This window comes from Schistocerca nitens, chromosome 1 (genome assembly GCF_023898315.1).
Source record: "Schistocerca nitens isolate TAMUIC-IGC-003100 chromosome 1, iqSchNite1.1, whole genome shotgun sequence".
In the NCBI taxonomy this organism is placed as follows: Eukaryota; Metazoa; Arthropoda; class Insecta; order Orthoptera; family Acrididae; genus Schistocerca; species Schistocerca nitens.
Window position 1 is genome coordinate 765,392,713 of NC_064614.1, and position 20,258 is coordinate 765,412,970.

At 41.4% G+C, this 20,258-nt stretch overlaps 1 protein-coding gene across 1 annotated transcript in view; it reads right to left on the reverse strand.

Annotated features, from left to right (window-relative positions):
* Window positions 1–504: 504 nt before the first annotated feature.
* Window positions 505–20,258, reverse strand: part of LOC126199882 (odorant receptor 43a-like) — a 69,781-nt gene continuing 50,027 nt past the window's right edge. Inside the window, exon 7 of the mRNA XM_049936665.1 lies at window positions 505–564. Within this exon, the coding sequence (XP_049792622.1) occupies window positions 505–564 (60 nt within the window). The remainder of the gene's footprint in view (window positions 565–20,258) is intronic.

Below are 20,258 nucleotides of genomic sequence, written 5' to 3' on the forward strand. Positions count from 1 at the left end.
GGAGGGCAGCATGGAAGGTAAAAATCATAGAGGGAGTCCAAGAGATGAATACACTAAGCAGATTCAGAAGGATGTAGGTTGCAGCAGTTATGGGAGATGAAGAAGCTTGCACAGGATAGAGTAGCATGGAGAGCTGCATCAAACCAGTCTCGGGACTGAAGACCACAACAACAACATGTTTTGGCCAGATCTAGAGGAATCATCAGTTACTGCCTCAGTTTGTGGCTTTATTTTGTATATAATGTACATTATAAATTTATGAGTAATAGGACATATATACATCAAATAAACTTAAGACACATTTTGTTTTTCGACGAAATTTATTCTCTAATGTACATACTTTTTTCTTAACGTGATTTTGGTATTTACTACAGGAAAGATTGAACTTTTTTCTATATTTGATTTTGCATATTACGTTTGGGCTATGTATATCTGAGTTCTGTCGACATATTAAACCTTTAAGACATGAACAGTTGAATTGTGCGCTTTCCCTGTTATTCCATTTCACTTGGTACTGTTAAAATGATACAGCAAGTTCAACAGGCCATATGTTCCATTCAGCACCTGTCAGAGACAAAGAATATATGAGTACACTAATCAATTTTTTGGTTATTCTTAAACATAAAAGGACATATACCTTTTTAGCTTCGATAAAGAGTGCTTATTTGTCTAAGAGAAAATGAAGAACATTCTGAGAAAACTTGCTAATAGCAAGTGTCTTTCTCTCAAGTGTGGTATTAAGTTATGGAAAGATACTACTTGCCACAAACATGCCCATTAAATTTGGTGGAAGACTGGAATAGCTGCTATGCTTTCCTGCAAATGGGAATATTTATATTGGGTAGTAAGTAAATACTTCAGCATACATTGGTTAATATGTAAATACTTCAGCATCAGCCAAGAACATTGCCAACTTCAATTTGAAGTAAAATTGTTTTAGATATTAAATCAAATAATCGTCCACCAGTAAGTTACGTAAGGAACTTATCGAAAATTTGATCTCTTTTGAAAGGAGGACTGGGGTCAAAAGATAAAATTTCTATTTGATTTATCGTAATTGTCTGTACGAGAGCCAATAACATATTACAATGCCATTGGTTTTACTTAAGTGGTTACTAAAAATAGCTATGTCCCACAGTTAGCTTGGAGAAAGATTCGTTTGGTAATTGTTTGTAGTTGACCCTTCGGAAGAAATTATCTAGAAATGCTGTCCGACTTCATACAATAAATAAGATAGCATGTTGTAACACACATAACAATCAAATTGTAATCAAGCACAAAATGGGACTTAAAATGATAGCAAAACAATCGCAAAGCCACTGTATTTATACAACTTACTTTGATTGCATTAAACACTTTTACTATCGTTTCCACTGAAAGGATGGTTAAATAACATTGTCTCCACTCAGAAAATATTTTTTACTTTTTTTTAATATGAATCAGATATCACATAAACTTAAATAAATGAAGACTCGGCAGTCATTTGTAAGCATGTATATACAAGGGGTTAACAATAAGATATTTGTCAATTTTTTATATAGTTGAGGTTACAGAGGTATATGCATCACAGCTTTACATAGATAGCTTCACGAAATAAAATTAAATACTATTTCAATCAAACGTACCAGACGCTGTCATTGTATAAGTATTACTCTTTATGCAGGGGAAAATTCTTATGACTGACACTGTGAAAGACCCTTGAATGTTAAGCACTGCACGCACACCTGCATCTGAGATCGACATTCAATAAAAGATCATTTCACCTGAAGTGAATGTAGCTCATTTTCAGGACTGTTTCATTACAAGATACATTATTATTCATATTACATGTATATTAATTTATCATCAAGACTGTTGGATACAGTTTTTTTTCTTTCTCTTGCGTTTCTGACATACATTGATTGACTGTTTGCGGCTCTTTGCATTGAATTAGTGTCTAAAATTTCGAGAGTTTTTTCTTCTGGTGACTGTTAATGTCGCTCGACTGCCGACGGTGACTATTACTGCTGTCTGTGTTCTGACTTGTGACTCAAATTATTTTGTTTGTCCATCTATTCAGGCGCTGTACACTTAAAAACGAGGCGAAAACCCAAGATGGACGGGCAGACCTCAGTCTTCGTTTTACATTTATGATTTCATTTGACATTTACATGAGAGTATAATATATTACAGGAAAACATTATCATGATTTCATCAGAATTTGGGAATAGAGGTTCTAGAACAATACATATATTCAACAACTGTTAGTACATTCACAAACGACCAGCCTTTAGGAGAATTTTTGCTAAATTTTCGTGGATAATAAAGTTTACATTCCTCTTGTATTCTCTTGTTTCATTACAAAAGGGAAATCATATTCTTTGTTCATTATTTCGATTACGATAACAAATTTTAGTTTTCTCATTTACACACAATGAGACAAGTTCCATGACATTAAAAGTAGAACTGCCATCTGCTTAAGTTCTGTAGATCCTTTGAGGTGAACAGGAGGCTCAACAGTTTGCCAGGTAGGTTGCGAATGCGAATATGGACAGAAAGGTGGATGGTAGACCAAGGTGTTGAAGATGGTCTGTAGGATACAGGATAGGCTTACCAAACGTCAGGAATCTCAGTTGATGTGGGTATCTGGAGCGCAATTGCCTTGCACTAGGATACAAATAATGAGCCACGATATTTCAGATGAAAAAATGTTTCACAAGTACATATACTATTCGAAGTATATATCGCTTATGATATTCTTATGGTTTGTGGTGACAGTTTCTGATTTCGGTTCGGTTCCTCCGATCCTCAAGTACCTTGGTGTCACCCTTGACCGTCCCCTTTCCTTGAACCACCGTCTCTGAATGATCCAAGTCAAGGCACACTCCCAACTCCGCCTCCTCAAACTCCTTTCTGGCCGCACATGGGGTCTGGACCCCTCCACCATCCTCCACACTTCCTCCCTCATCCACCCCATCCTCTGCTGTGCTCATCCCACCTAGATCTCTGCTCCTCCCACCTGCTATAAGTCCCTCCAAATCCTTGAACACCACGCTCTCCGCCTCACCTGTCACATCTGTCTCCCATCCTCCATGCGGATCCTATATGACTTGTTTCCCTTCCCGCACCTTCTCCTTTTCCTCAAATGGATACGGATCCGTTACACCTCTTGCAAGCTCGATCACCCACATCCATTTGTCTCTCCCCTCCTTGCACATCCCCACCCACTGCCGCACCTGTATTCTTGCATACCACCTACTCTCCATCTTCACATACTCCATATCCTTTCCCAAAGTGCCTTCTGCCCACTCTCCCACCCTGATGATGTCCTTGTCCCGTCCATCTACCCCTCCTACCAGCTCTGACTCTCCCCTCCCATCCCCCCTCTTTTTCCCCCAGGGCTCCCTCTCTCCCTCCTCACCTTCCTTTCCCCATCCTCTCTCCCACATCTCCCACTTCCGTCCCTCTCCCCAGGCTCCCAGGCTTCCAATCCCCACTCTCTCCTCCCCCCGCTCTCCCTTCTTTCTCCCACTGGCTCCACCCTCCCCACCTACCCTCCTCCATCTCCCTTCGACCAGGAGGCAGCCACCTCCCCCTTCGTCAGTGTGAGTGCCTCGCCGAAGATCGCCGCCAGTGTTTTCCGTGCGTCAATGTCTCTCCGTTTGTGTACAGTGTCTTCGTCGGTGTTTTCTACCACGTTCGTGTCTCCACCTGGACATCTTCATCTGTTTTCAACTGGTGCCGCCCTTCATTACAGTGTCTTCCATCGAACGACTTCTGATTTTCTTGTGCAGTGTTCATCTTGTTTTTACCATCTTTTTTATGTTTTCTATGCCTTCCATGTATTTATGTTGTCTCTTTTGGCCGAAGAGCGGCGTATGTAGGCCGCTGCCAGCCCGCCTCAGCTGAGGCATGAAATCACAATAAAGGAAAAAATAATGAAAATTTTTAACTTCCAGCACTGAAGACGATCATTATGTGATCGGAAATCTGTTTTGCTGTTAACAAATCATCAAAATTACGCCCAACGCTAACCTTCCTTCCAATTACATTCATTATATGGTCGTTGTGCTCACAGCACTCTATGGTGTCGCCAATCAATAACTTTATATTGTCTGTAGCAGAGTGTGTAAGTGTTTGGCTAGGTAGTATGTTAGTGCTTTGGTAAAGTTTATCAATGGATGCATAGGAATTCCATGTTTGTGAAGTTTAGGGAATGTTTTTAAAGTGTCAGCCTTGGGATTTTTCTGTATCATTCTTTTAATCTATGTGTCTGTAAAAATTGTTTCTATGTTTTCCAGACTGTTTTGTAAATTTATTTGTTATCAGTTTGTTGAATAACTTGTTAAGTCTGTGATATTTTTAGTTTCGATGAATTCTAATGTTTTGTCAATGTATTTCTGTTCTTTTATGATTACAATCGAATTACCCTCTTCGGTTTTTGTGGTAATGACATTTTCTTGCATTAATTTTTCTGTACTTTCCTTTTAGGTTTTTTCTTCAGTTGTCATTGTATTTTATTTTATAATGGTTTTGTTCTCCTTCATTGTGTTTCTTATTTCCTCAGCGCCTAGTTCTGTTGTTAGATTCGCATTGGATTCAGGTGCATTTAGTTTTTCTTCTTGCTTTATGATGTGTTTGGTTTCTGTTCCTATTGTCCTGTGTGCCAGTAGAAAATGTTCAGCCACCTTTCAAGCAGGCTGCTCTCTTTTTGATATAATTTATGTCTGTTAATCTCTCTTTTGTGAAAAGTGTTCTTATTGTATTGGTGATGTGATTGATAGATGTTTGTGTGATTTATCATTCTGGTGAGTTTCTTTTGTTGTATTGAACGTTTTCTTTCAATTATGTTATCTGTGTATGCTCTAACCCTGTGCATTAATTCATTAAAAAAATGGATACTTTATGTGATTTGCTAGTTCTATATGCAATCAGTATAGTTCAATGTTCAATGCCTGTTTCTTGGAATACAACGCATTATTGGACCGACACGTTTTTGAGTTTCTCATTTTTTGAAGCTTTTTCTCTTGAATAAAACATCATTTTTCTCTGAAACCGTAATAATTTGTTTGTCTGTACATGTACATCACATATAACCCATTTCCGTCCTATTCACGCTACATCCCTTTTTTTCTTCTTAGAGTGTATTTTTCAGAGCAGTAGAAGTTCCCCCTTTACTGTTATAACGTTTTGGGTTGTGTACTCCTCCCTCAGGCGTTCTTGAATGCAGGGAGAGCTCTATTGAACTAGAAAAACTCTGTCGAATTGTTTATAAGAATTCCAGTAATCTATGATATCAGATGCAGAGAGGCCTCCATCAACAGCAGTCGAAGTCTCGGGTCCGTTATTACATACAGTGAATATTTCCTGCTACAACTTCTTCACTTGAGTTACCATGTTTTCATTTCATTGTGGAAGTTCGTATGTAAGCACAGACTTAAGCTGACCTGGATCAGCTTTTATTTCCTCGCTATCATTCACACGATCAGCCACATATCCACATACATTCCATACTACAACTCGTTGCTCATTTTTAAAGGATTCGTTGACTAGTGTCTTAGTTTCATGTAACCATTTAACGAAGCAGTTATTAATTTTGTTACATTGAGCAGTTAAGGAACATAGTAACTCACTCGAACTTTTCTTGCAGCCAGCTAACAAATTCATTATTCATTTGACTACCCTGATTAGTTAGGCGCTCCACAGTACTTTGTAATTTACACTGTGTGTCTTTTACTACCTTAACATCTGACTTTAATTGTGTTACCAATTCTGGTAAACTTTTACGTGCGAATTATAAATCTACTAATTGAGTCGTAGCAGACGATTTACGAACGGAAAAAAATGGTCACTCGAGCATGTGTCTGAGCGGACGAACCCCTCTAGATGGTGGGCAAGCTGTGCAGTACAGTACAAGGGATCTAGGTGCCAAAAAGTGTACTTCTGTTCCAAGACTGTGTTTAATCTAGCAATGTGAGTGGATTGTTCGCTTGATAGACGCTAGAAATTACCTCTCATTTGTTCTTTTTGTTCATTTGCAAAACACTCAAATGATTCATTCATTTTCGTTGCTAGTTCTGTCGCGAGGTGGACAAAATTTTCTTTCGTTTCTGTTGAGCTTTTGGGGAATGGTTGGGTAAAATGCTGGATGAGCAGGGTGGTGAAGTGAAAATTTGTATGCAGAAGCAAAATGCGCTTCAGGAAGGGACCACTAAATCTGTTAAGAATTTGTCAGGTAGAATAGTAGACCGTAAAAAAGGAGGTACTTAAAATGCAGAACATTTTGAATCAGGATTAAATAAAGAAGCTGTGCAATGGAACTGCAGTTAAAAAACATGAGGGCAGAATTAAATTTCCTAGCAGCGAATCGGACTACTACTATGATAGGTGCTCCATGAGGTAACTCAGGAACGAAAAAGTGTGGGCAATGCACATCATGGAAAAATGTAATGGATTTTTCATTTACTACCCATGAAGCGTCTGAGAGTTGTTTCCTGAACAAATCCCGGAGTGAAGTGAGGTAAAAGTGCCTCCAGAATGAGTACCCAAGCGGACCAAGTTTCATATACGGAAGTGGGTCGACGTAGCTTCTTGTATGTGTGAACTGGTTAAGTCGATGGATGATTACGACGCTCAGGAGGCACTCACCGGAATTTTTGCAAGCTGCGTTCTTTTTTCCCAACTGCATTATGACTGCTAGGCTTGTCATCTTACTAATTAGAGCAGGCTGTAGCGCTCTCTAAGCCAGTACCCGTGGTCATCAGCCCGCAGCAAAATTGTCCTATGCCGGTGAGGCGACGGACACAGTTGTCCATGCATCACACTTGGAGGTGGGGCTGCGTGGAGTTCTTTCATCTGGACTTCGGTGAAAGTGAAATGTTATGTGACTAGGGCCTGCCGTCGGGTAGGCCGGTCGCCTGTTGCAAGTCGTTCGAGTTGACGCCACTTTGGCGACTTGGGGGTCGATGGGAATGAGATGATGATGATGAGTACAACACAACAGCCAGTCCTTCAGCGGAGAAACTCTCCAACCCAGCCGAGAATCGAACCCAGGCCCCTTTGTACGGTATCCCGTTGCGCTGACCACTCAGCTATCGGGACAGACATCTGGACTTCGGTGATATCTTTTATTAACTTGCAGCAGTTACACGTATTTTTCAAAGAAAAGTGCAGGGAATTGGAAATCCCCTTCCCCACCTAATCTATGTCGGTGTTGTTTGTTAGGAAGTGAGTTGATATGTGTTAGATTACATAACAGCTACTAGTAGGTTAGTTAGTAAACAAATTCTGCTTGGCTAGAAACAATATCCGGCCCCAGTGTAATCTAATTAAGTTATATACTGTTCCTACATAGCTGTAAGAGAAATAACAGCTCATCGCTAACTTATTATTAATGTGGTAAAATCATTTTTGTGGAATAAAACTAGACTTTTCTGAGTAATGGACCCACTGATCTGGTGTAATTGCGTAATATGTATGACCTGTTACTGTTTTGTTTTTACATTGTTTGATTTTGCTTGCTTTCCTTATATTTTCGCATCAACGATGACGCGCTCATTTATGTAAGTACTTAACAAAGTTGCGTACATGTTTAACGTGGATTCTAGAACAGTATCTATTCACAGACTATTCTAATTAATTCTGCTTTTAATTAGGTTCCTTTATAATAAGATATAAATTGCAATACTTGATTAATGTTCACGTTAGTAGTTGTGCATGTTTTATGTGTTTTACCTTATGTATGTTTTGTGTGTCTATGTTACGTCAGTGTTGTCACGGTCACTCATTTCATCGTCAGTACTGGAGCTACTCGGGTTGTCTGCGTCGGCTTGTCTTCCTCTTCTGCGCCGTCTCTATTGATGAGTCTGTTTGTATATGTCATGTGCTGCTTTTGCGATGTTTTTCGTGATTGCGTTCTACTGTGTCCATGTATCTGGGTGCCTCAGTGCATTATATAATGTTTCCGTTACGAGTTCTATGTTATTACGTAAATGCCTACATGTAATTCATTTCAAAAAGAATCATTTTCCCCGCACTTGCAACGAATGGTTTCTGAAAGTGATATGCGCTGCAAGTACGTGGGACCGGTCACAAATTTTTCAACGGGATCTTGTACACAGTCCAACAAATTACATCGATGAATTTTTAGATTTTATTGGGACACTTCAACAGGCGTTGAAATTCAAGTGGTATAATGCGAAAAGCAGAGAGGGAAACGTGCACGTGAACGAAAACAGTAATAATACACACAATAATTATAGTGACAATAACAGGAATAATCATCACTATAATAATAATTTTTAAAGGGAATGTATTTCATTGTTTATTCCATGCAGATTTAATCAATGTCGGTGTTGTTAGAGTGTTGTGTGAGTTGATGTGTGTTAGGTTACGCCACAACTACTACTACTAGGCTAGTTAGTCAACAAATGCTCCAGGGCTATGCAGAATATCCTTTCCCAGCGTAATTCCGCACGAAATTTAACGCCAGAATACGAGGTCAGGAAATTAAAGATTGTCACACATCAGGTTCGGAGGTGGCGAAATAAACCGACGCTGAAAAGAACGGGCTATTTTAAAAATTCTACGGGTGTCGAAAACGTGGCAAGGAAGCCACAAATGTTGAAGATGGAGGTTATAAGAAATATAAATAAAATAAAGAATAATTTGAAGCGGCACAACCGTAAAGAGGGCGTGAGAGGTATTGCTGAATGTCTGAGAGATTCGATAGTGAAATGTCGGCCCGAAGAATTAATTTTGTGAAAGAGAAATGAAGAATGGAATGGAAGTATGTATGGCGGAAAATCCTGTGATCAGAAGTTAGGCTGAAGTGGATCTTAAATTTCAGTGGAGGTGGAAGGTATGATGAATTCTGATGAAGCACTAGTCAGTAGCAACAATAATTGTAATTTAAGTGAAAATAATGTAGATGACTTTGTGTGAGGATACCTGCGAAGATCAATCGTTCGGTTGTCCTCGTCAGAATCAAATCTACTGTCTCCTTGCTCCGAATGAATATCAGTAACTGCAACATTCTCACAAATAACCACGGAAATTAAAACTTCCTCTCTCATAAGCAAACGTCGCTTATTTCCAACGAATCACTACACATTATCACAGTTAACTCCATTAACATCCACCGATAATTCGTGACATTCGTTAGCTAAAACATCCATTACGTCCGTCGATACATTATAGAAATCACTACCAATAACTCGGTGAACCTCCGCCGATACATTATATAAATACCTTCACATAATTCCGTCGACACATCACAAAATTCATCTCCAGCTGACGATTCTACATTATCCTTCACAGAATAAAAATACATCCAAATTCCGTTCCAAAACCAAAGCCTCAATACAGATCAGCTGAAATCTTTTTGGAAACAGTGTGGCCTAAATACAGCACTCAGGAGTCTGCATGATCATGATTCAATGACTGGTGTCTTGCTACTAAGCAGCGATTTGATGAGCCAAGTGGAGTGAGGTGCTTTTACACTGGTAATGGCGATTAAACAGTGTATTTTCATTGTGGTACTGGTTTGAAGCACTGGAAAGGAGAGGATGATTCATGGACAGCTCATATTATACTATGGTATGTGTGCATTCTCCATTTCCTTGGATGTTGCATTTTGGAAGTGAGTAGCAACTACAGATAGAGTATTCATTCAAGATTATTGAGTCAGTATCATCAAATAGTGTATTTTTGCCTTTGCAACATGTAAACTCATCAGTTAGCAAATTAATATTTATCTGTTTTGAAGTTCCTAGGTTGATGATAATATACGCTTGGAGGCGACGTCTCATAGTCGTAACAGCACTAGGATTATGGTTTACGATAAGGTAGTTGGAGTTAAACAGTTAACGTGAATGATTTCCAGCTGTAGATAAAACTTCTACAGTATATTCATGTGTCATATCACAAGATCAGGTATGTGTAAAGTTATTAATAAACACTTCACAGATTTCATAAAGTGCCCAGAGAAGCGGCTATGGGAAACATTTGTGGCTTCCTAGGCTAAAGAGCTTGGTATTATCAGGCTGTACACCACTACAGAATGGATCATGTGACTGATCCCTGTGGAAGACTGTTTAGGTGTGTAAACGACGATTTTTATTCTATCATGGAACATAATTCCGTCACTTCGACGGTTACTGATAATTTCTCATTACTATTGCTGATGTTATCATATTATTTCCTCTGTTCTTTCCGTATTTTGCGACGTCGATATATTCATTTCTGCAAACTGGCACAGTACTGCTGTAACGCTGCAACGTTGAGGCACTATATCCCATAATATTTACAGCCATTTTGTTTAAGCTTTCATAAAGTGTCCAGACACGCGACTCCATAGACTCGCGTCTATGGAGCCTGAACATAAACGACGTCGTTGAAGACTTAATATGAAGTATATATTTCAGCTGATGAGGCATCATGGATTGGGAAAATTTCTAAAGTCATTTCCGGTTCTGACTCAATAAATTTATGTAGATGACATATTCCACATCTATATATCTGTACGTTAGAGAGAATATCAACATTTTAATATGTGAAGTGGCAAATGTATAGCATTTATAGTAATTGAGGGTGATCGTCCCACTTCCTGCATCAAGTGTTAGGCTTTTTGATGGCTCACTGTGCTTGCAAGGCGTACGGAATTGAATTTTCGTGCGATTTTACTTATGTTATGCTATAAATGTATTATAATGAATTACGCAGACAACTGAGATGTGACAATATTTAATCTGTGGCAGCAAAGTATGAGAAGCCTGACAATACGTATATGGTAAATAATTTTATTTATTTTCTGCGATACTGATTCTCACATTATCCCTGGACATGTCACATCTCACACAGTTACCATCTTTAGTCGTGTGCTAAAGAAAAGGGCATCTCTTTTTGCAGTGTAGATGACATTTGGTAATAAAAGCAACTTATTGTTTCCTTCCATAATAAGACGATTGTCCTGCGGTTTTGTGGTGTAGTTAGTTAGAAGTTTTATTTTCATGAGTCATAGTTTCCAGAGATGCTACTGCACAGATTGCAAACACACTTTACGTATTTGGATAACGCTACAAGATAAATATCACACTTTTCAGTTTGTTGACATATTTGTAAAATATTGTGAGCATAAAATATAGGACAAATACAGTATGTAAAGTCTCTTGAGAGCCGTTTGAGTGAAAATTGTTGTTACTTAAGTAGCCACCAGTAAGCCTAGTCATAATAGCAGTAATTTTCAATAAATATCATCGAATTTTTGGTAATAACATGAAGCATTATCTCTATACATCCTAAAATGGCGTTTGATAACAACTGAAATGCGGAAATACACTCCTGGAAATTGAAATTAGAACACCGTGAATTCATTGTCCCAGGAAGGGGAAACTTTATTGACACATTCCTGGGGTCAGATACATCACATGATCACACTGACAGAACCACAGGCACATAGACACAGGCAACAGAGCATGCACAATGTCGGCACTAGTACAGCGTATATCCACCTTTCGCAGCAATGCAGGCTGCTATTCTCCCATGGAGACGATCGTAGAGATGCTGGATGTAGTCCTGTGGAACGGCTTGCCATGCCATTTCCACCTGGCGCCTCAGTTGGACCAGCGTTCGTGTTGGACGTGCAGACCGCGTGAGACGACACTTCATCCAGTCCCAAACATGCTCAATGGGGGACAGATCCGGAGATCTTGCTGGCCAGGGTAGTTGACTTACACCTTCTAGAGCACGTTGGGTGGCACGGGATACATGCGGACGTGCATTGTCCTGTTGGAACAGCAAGTTCCCTTGCCGGTCTAGGAATGGTAGAACGATGGGTTCGATGACGGTTTGGATGTACCGTGCACTATTCAGTGTCCCCTCGACGATCACCAGTGGTGTACGGCCAGTGTAGGAGATCGCTCCCCACACCATGATGGCGGGTGTTGGCCCTGTGTGCCTCGGTCGTATGCAGTCCTGATTGTGGCGCTCACCTGCACGGCGCCAAACACGCATACGACCATCATTGGCACCAAGGCAGAAGCGACTCTCATCGCTGAAGACGACACGTCTCCATTCGTCCCTCCATTCACGCCTGTCGCGACACCACTGGAGGCGGGCTGCACGATGTTGGGGCGTGAGCGGAAGACGGCCTAACGGTGTGCGGCACCGTAGCCCAGCTTCATGGAGACGGTTGCGAATGGTCCTCGCCGATACCCCAGGAGCAACAGTGTCCCTAATTTGCTGGGAAGTGGCGGTGCGGTCCCCTACGGCACTGCGTAGGATCCTACGGTCTTGGCGTGCATCCGTGCGTCGCTGCGGTCCGGTCCCAGGTCGACGGGCACGTGCACCTTCCGCCGACCACTGGCGACAACATCGATGTACTGTGGAGACCTCATGCCCCACGTGTTGAGCAATTCGGCGGTACGTCCACCCGGCCTCCCGCATGCCCACTATACGCCCTCGCTCAAAGTCCGTCAACTGCACATACGGTTCACGTCCACGCTGTCGCGGCATGCTACCAGTGTTAAAGACTGCGATGGAGCTCCGTATGCCACGGCAAACTGGCTGACACTGACGGCGGCGGTGCACAAATGCTGCGCAGCTATTGCCATTCGACGGCCAACACCGCGGTTCCTGGTGTGTCCGCTGTGCCGTGCGTGTGATCATTGCTTGTACAGCCCTCTCGCAGTGTCCGGAGCAAGTATGGTGGGTCTGACACACCGGTGTCAATGTGTTCTTTTTTCCATTTCCAGGAGTGTATATACTTTACGGCTGAGTTGTAACTTACGTCAAGGGTGGGCGCCATTAGTAGCATTATGAATGTCTATTTGCCTGCTCAGCACAGTATTTTGGGTAGAAAGTATTCATCTGCAAATAAGGTGGTCAGGTTAGTTTCACAATAACGACTCATTCGGTCTACGTTCCCAAATGTCAGCTGTTAGTAGGTGTTGAATCTAGCATTGAGGTACATACTTCAGAATTTTAAACAATAACTTGGCAAATATTTGATTAGTGGATATTAACTCATATATCTATACTCTGCAGACTTTTTTGCATTATTGTGACATCACATTAATTGATATGAGTCTCATTGCGTTTTTTCATGTATTACCCTCAACTAGGCCGTGGATATTCGGTATAGACATTGCAAAATTCACTGTCTACTGATTTTACAGACGTTTTAGAATTTTTCAATGTCTAATGTGTGTGAAGCAACTGATTAACGTCTATGTTCCTCTTTTAATAATGCAGCAATTTGTTAGTGGTAGTAAGACGCTGCGGTACGGAGAGTGAACATTGCTCATTTTTTTAGTACAGCCATCTGCTGCTGGCAGAAAGCACACGTTTTCGAAAACGCAGTCATCTGTTTGTGAAAGAAACAGGCAGGATGTGAAACAATACTTGCTTCTATTTCGCAATTACAAGGTTAGTGGAATCGTACGTAAGGTAAAACTCATTTTCAACAATTACAAATCCCTAATTCGTTATTTATGCTTTTTAAGCAAATGTTAGTTTTTGACAGTTTGTGGAGAAAGATGTTATCTACTCATTCCAGTAGTCCATGGCGAATGTTTTTCAGCTTCAAATAAAATTTCTCAATGCGACTGGTTATCCAGTCCTCAAACGAATTTTTGGGAGTGATTAATGGAAATATGGTTGACAAATTTTTCGGCCGTTCAGACATGTTATCGTGTTTGGCTGCTGGGCAAGGGTGCATGGGCATGTGAGTGTGTGAGGTGTGGGATGGTTTATGCTTTATGCTAGGTGGCATGTGACAATGCACATGCCAATTTAAAGTTGCATACTATTGGCTGCAGAACAGGGCATTCATGATGAGGCATGTTTTATGCAAATTGTAGTGATGCATGGGGTGGCCATGCCATCCCCTCCCCTCTCCTCCCCCCCCTCTCCTTCCCTTTTTGGCTTTGGCACATAGCTGAAACTTTTGGTTCATGGAATAGTCTTTAAAATAAGGAAGTACTGAGGCTGCTGTGAGCGAAATATGACAGGTGCATTTATCTCAGTGGTAATACGAGAATGCAGACAAAAATGCTAACAGCTGCTGAGTCACCGTTTTTTGGCCGACAGTCCACTGCCATAGTACTGACGTGCTCCTTACTTAGGTGTTGTAGAGATTTTGGGTGGTCTGCCCATGAACTTGCAGAATTATATCCCCGACTTATTGGTCCTTTTCAGGTCTGAAGCCAGTTGACCAGAAAGTATGTCATCACTAGTCGAGGAATTGTATGTTTCTGAAACTCTTATGCTATTCATAAGTGAGTGTCTGAGTTGGAGCGATGTCTCCAAAAGGTTGCTTTAAGATTGGGTGCATACATGCTGTGATTTTACCAAGTTCAAAATAACAAAACTTAATGCATATATGTTGCTCATTCATGCCAGCCAGCCACAATGATCCCACTGTTATCACCCTGAGTAGACTACCGATAGTCATAATTTATTGTTTGTGGCTGCTTCTAACCTCTTAACATATAACATGAATTGTTTCACTTCTCCAAATGTGCCCCAGCGTGATGGGATTTCCGGAAGATAGTGTGTTCATGTAAATGGATGATAGACCATGAAAGGGTTTCAGTTGTGCAAGGAATACCTATATTAAGTAACGAGAAATTCTTCTTCTTCTTCTTCGGCATTAAAACCCTTGATGGGCTTTTCTCCATACATCCCCATTCTCTGCTTTTCTCTTCCATCCTCGGATCTCCATCTTGGCAAGGTCAGCCAACACTTTATCCAGCCATTTAGTACTTCATTGGCGTCTCCTTCCGGTGGAACACAAACTTTCTTCTCTTATTCGTTTGAGCATCCTGTTATCCTCTCTATATGTCCTAACCAGCCTATTCTTTAAAATTTAGTATATTTCACTATATTTTTCTCTTTAATAAGGTCTTGTGTTTCATGGGTGTACCTTACTCTCCAATCCTCTTCCTCTCTCATAGCCCCACAAATTTGTCTCAGGATTTTTCTGTCAAATGCCCTTAAATTGTTTGTATATTCGTCAGTCATTGACCACATTTGTGATCGATTCGTAACTGCTACTCGCACAAATAAATAGTAGTGTACTATTAACTTCATAGTTCTTCTAATTAGAGAATTCTTGAATATCTGTAAATTTGCATAATAGGCTCTACTTTCTGCTAGTGTCCTTCCTCTAAGACGTTGCCTCATAACTGCTGATTAATAGGACATCTAAATAATGGAGGCTGGTGACAGCTTTGAAACATATATTAGAGACCTTCAGGTCATGCGATGTTCTTCTATCCTTGTAACCATTTATTTAGTCTGGTTTTCGTTTACAGAAAATAAAAGTTTTCCTCCTTCTGTTTCCATTATTACTGTTGCTACACACTTGCGAAAGCAAGGAATCGACACAATACAACTTTTGCTCACAACGTCCATTTACAGTGAAGAAGTTATATATCTGTGGCAGAGTGCAGCACAATCTACAGACTTAGCGCAACACCAACAAATGGTATAAGAGTGTTTATGCTCCCCATCCTGATCCACATCGAGGTGCGTGACCAGCTAGACTGGTCGACAGATCTTCATACCATCTGGTTGGCGGAGGACGATGCACCGTATTTTATTGTCTCTGCCACGCCGCAGTTCTTCCACCAAAGCCCTCTTCCACGAGTGCCGTGGTTTGATGTCTTCTTGTAGTAGTACAACCTCTCCAATTCTCTGTTTCCTTTGTGAAGGGTATCCCTTCACCTCATTATATTGTCTTTGCAGCAGGACGTATTTGATCTTTCACCTATGCCAAATGCCCTCATTCACCTTCTATCTAAGTCAGAACACCCTGGCAAGGTCCCTTATAGTTGCTGGCTCTGGCCCACATGGAATTATTACTAATTTTCCACCATTTAGAAAGTGGGCTGGTGCCAATGCAGTATCGCTCTCTCCTTGACTGATGGATCGTGAGTTTATTGCACCTTCTATGCTGATGAAGGTGGTGTTCAAAGTCTATTCATCCACCCAGGAGCGACCAAGAACTTCCCTCAAGCAGCACTTGACACAACCTATCATGCGTTCCCACCAGCCTCCCTACGAAGCTGAAAGCAGTGGTATGAATTTCCAAGTGATTCCATGGTGGGTACAGTAGAGCTGTATGTCAGTATGCTGCATGGCTTTGAAAAGCACTGATAGTTCTGATTTGGCTGCATTGAATGTTGTAGTATTGTCCGAGTAGACAGTGACTGGTAGGCTCATACCTGTACATCCTGCAAAGCACAGCCATCAAGAATCAGGACTTCTTTGTTTGATGTCCAGATTTGACATACAATCGACCGGCAAAATCGATGCCCATTACTTCAAATGATCTCGAAGGCTTAACTCTGTCCAGTGGTAGTCGAGCCTCCTTCTCTTCATACCAGAGACTGTGCATTATCTTGCTTGGTAGGCAAGAGGGAAGAACTCTCCGAAAAGCTAGCCATCCTCGTAGAATACACAATTTTTCTCGCAATTTCCCTAACACAATCCGCATACCGAAATGATGCAGTCTTGCATGTGTGTGTGTCTGATGAGAAGCTCAGTGAAATGGTGGCATCCAGCCAATATAATTGGATGCTTCTCTGAGTGCGACAGTGCAGCACATTGCAGCCTACCACGAAGTCGAAGGATGCCGTCAGATATAAAGTGATTGTTTCGAGCAATCTTTGATTCCTTGGACAATTGTTCTCTCTTACGCGGTTTACACAGTTCAGCAGTGAATAGTTCCTCTTGAACTCTTCTGATCCAGTAGGTGCGTGAATTTTGTAATTCGAAAGCACTCACACTGGCAGAGATTCTATTTTTATTTCTTGTTGTGCTGATAAGTAGAAACACAAAGGCAGCTGTATGCAATACTCGCCTATTTGAACTAAATCTTGATGTGTCCAGCACTGTTTCAGTGATGGTGATTAGAGTGACATTTGCTCCCGTTTTGGTTTCTGACATTGATGGAGGTGGAGCTGGGATGTCTAGTGGCCAGAACTGCTTTGTCTTCTGAAAGCCATGGTGGACCACATTGCTGGATATCAAGAGTGACTAGCATATTTGATTATAGTCCCCACATGAGATTATCTGCGGGGTTTTGGCTTCCTGGACAGTGCCTCCATTGGCTGGGTATGGTGTATGTCAATATCTCTGTCACTAGTTTACAAATAAAGGTTTTCCATCACTTTGGACCACTCTGTACCCATTCCAAAGTGACTATTGAATCGCTTAACAAGATAGCTCTGCTGGCATCAAACCCTGTTTCCTGGCAAAAGTAATAAAGGAGTCGTGATCCGACCAATGCAACAAGTAACTCCAACCTAGGTAGAATTACCTTCAGGACAGGAGCCAGTCTGTTCTTGCTACAGACAATGTATCATGTTTCGGTAGCTATCCTTTGATACAAAACAGCTCCATAGCCTCTTTCAGACGCACCACAGAATACATGCACCTCTGCAGAGCCCTCTGTGCCGGTCATCCCTACCCATATAGGAATATGCAATGATGACAAGTGATGCAGCTTTGAGACCCATGAACTCCAATGACATGCGATCTGTGGGCAAAACTTCCTCCCATGCAAGACCCCTCAGGCATGTGTCTTGGAAAATTAGCGTTGATACGAGCCCAACAAGAGAGAACACACTAAGGGTATCATAAAACTGAGTGGCTGCTCAAAGAACAGTTCTCTTGGTAACCAGTTTGTCCATTAGATCTTCAGCCATCTTTTTGTAGTCACTGCAGGTCGAGTCATTTTCCGTGTTCCAATTAATTCCTAAGACTTGGATTATGGACTTTGTTCCAAGGTCTTTGACATCCCATATCGCCTTCAGATCATTTGAATTAGTCGCCCATTTGGATAATGAAAGACTTATTCCTGGAATAGTTCTGTCAAATCATGGTAAATAGTTTCAACTGTGTCACTGTCTCTAACACTCGCTATGAAATCCTCCATGAATACTGAGTTGCTTACAAGTCCTGAAGCTTGTGGATATTTTTCACTATTTAGTGCTGCTAGCATCCCTTATGGCAGCTGACAAAAGGAATGGGCTTGGTGCAAGTCCTAAATGGCAAATGTTTGAAGCGATATGTAATCATGCCGTTTGCGGTCATATAGGCACCATTTCCAGCTCGTTCGACACAATACCAAAAAAATAAACGTGTGAGGCCTCTGTCCTCTTCATTCAACGTTAACTGCAGGAAAGCTTGGTCCACATCACATACTAATCCCACCAGAAGGGTGAGGAATAGTAATACGGTTGCCAGAATATCCGGAAGTAAATTTGGTCCCTTTTCGAGGGCATCATTCAACGATAGAGACTCTGGCTCATGTGAGGATGCATCAAAGACTGTTCTGTACTTCACACTTCCACTGCTGCGTTTCTTCACGATGTGGTGTTGCAGGTAGAATGTGTTTCCAGCAGTACAGTCCTCAGGTGCCATCTCTGCCCAATCCTTCTTAATATACTTCGACATGTTTCATAGTAATTGCTCTTCAGCTCTTCATTCCCTTGCAGCTTGTTTTGTAACCAGCGAAGGGGAGCTTCAGCAGTTGTGCTGTTGCAGGAGAAAGGTATATCCTTCTTTTGAGGCAGGGACACAATTCTGCGGCCATATTACGCACAGTATGACTCTCGGAATTCTTGGTAAATAGGGTGATCCACTGGTGTTAATGCTCGCTCTTGATGTTCTGTTATCCCGATTGTCTTCAGATCCCAAAATCGGCAGACTGGCTCATCTGACGTATCACTGAAGCTCTCCTGAATAAAGTTGATGGTTGCTCTGCTGACGGTGGTACTAGATCTGTTTCCACTAAGAACATATCTGGAGATTGTTGGTTGTTCCAATGTCACGATTCTCCAATAATAATCAGCTTCGATCAGGATCTCAATAAGTAGGTCTTCAGTGTTTCCTTTAGGAACTGCCAGCGGTGTACCACGCCTCAAGACCATATCACCTACATCTTGTGACACTGTTGGTTGCGGTGAAAAATTATTTGTGCTTTCAAAGACTGTCACTGATACGTGGGAATTCGTGGAGCACTCCATCATAATAAAATGCACCTTCCTGCTTGAGAGGGATGAATTGTAAGTGGTTTTGGAAGTTGTTATCACCAGAGTAGTGCTTCCAATGACACTTAGGTGGAGAGATTCAATCAGTGAATGGTGAATGAAACTCGATTGACTCCTTGTGTCTAGGGTGGATGTGTCTGCTCTTATTAATTACTATGAAACTCACACGAGCAGTCTGCAGGTATGTGAAGTTAGAAGTCACAGTTTCAATTTTAATTACTGTTGTGGTATGGCTACTACAGATGAGAATGTGATGCACACCTTACCATCTCGTATAAAATGCCTTTCTCCGTTTGAAACACTGATTTTTGCTGTGGACATGTCTAAGGCGTAGGAACCAACGGTTCGTTGTCTTGAGGGCGTCTATTCTTGCGTATAAGCTTGCAATCTTTTGGCAGTCTTGCCCCCAGTGCCCTCTTTCGTCGCAATACAACAGAAGGGCTCCGAATTTTGTTGTTTCTTCTTCTTTCCTCCCTTCGTTTTAACCTTCAAATGGAAGGCAGATGCTGTTGGTAGGTAATTTTCGTGTGAAACAGTATGTCCACGAATTTTGCTTATGTTGATAGCTCCTTCCACCTCTTCATTTAGGAACTCCATAAGGCGAGTGAGGTTCCCTTTTCCAATCTTTTGCCGTCGGGCATGCACAAACCAATTTTTTCAAATTTATTCAGGAAGGGCTCAAAGAAGTTTGGTGCATGCACTCTCCCATAAGAGTCCACATTTTCTCCTAGTGCTCGTAGTGCTTGGATGCACTTATGGCACTCAATGTTGGTGGAATTGAGAGCCTCTGGACTGCCTGAAATCGAAGTGTCAAAATTCTCCAAGAACTACAGGGGACTTTAGATAATTCCGTTCTTATCCCAATATTTGGATTTCAAAATTTGCTTAGTCTGTTCATATGTGTCAGCTATAGCAGCAATGCCATCGACCAAGTCCTTAGGTTCCCCATCAGGATAACCATAGAGGAATACATGCTTTTTACTAATTGACGCCATCGGATTCTCGTCCATGGAAGCTGTGAACTGCTCCCAATATCGAGGCCAAGCTTCTATGTCCACTGAGAATGGATGCAGTTTGATAGTAGGCAATGTTATGTCCGTACAGGTGTGTTGTTGAGCCGCTGACGTCGCATTTCTGTCCCCTGAGCGTGCTCCTCCTAGAAGACTTTTCGCCTTTAGTAGGGCAGGTTTGCATTTATCAGTATACTCTTCACAAGCTTCT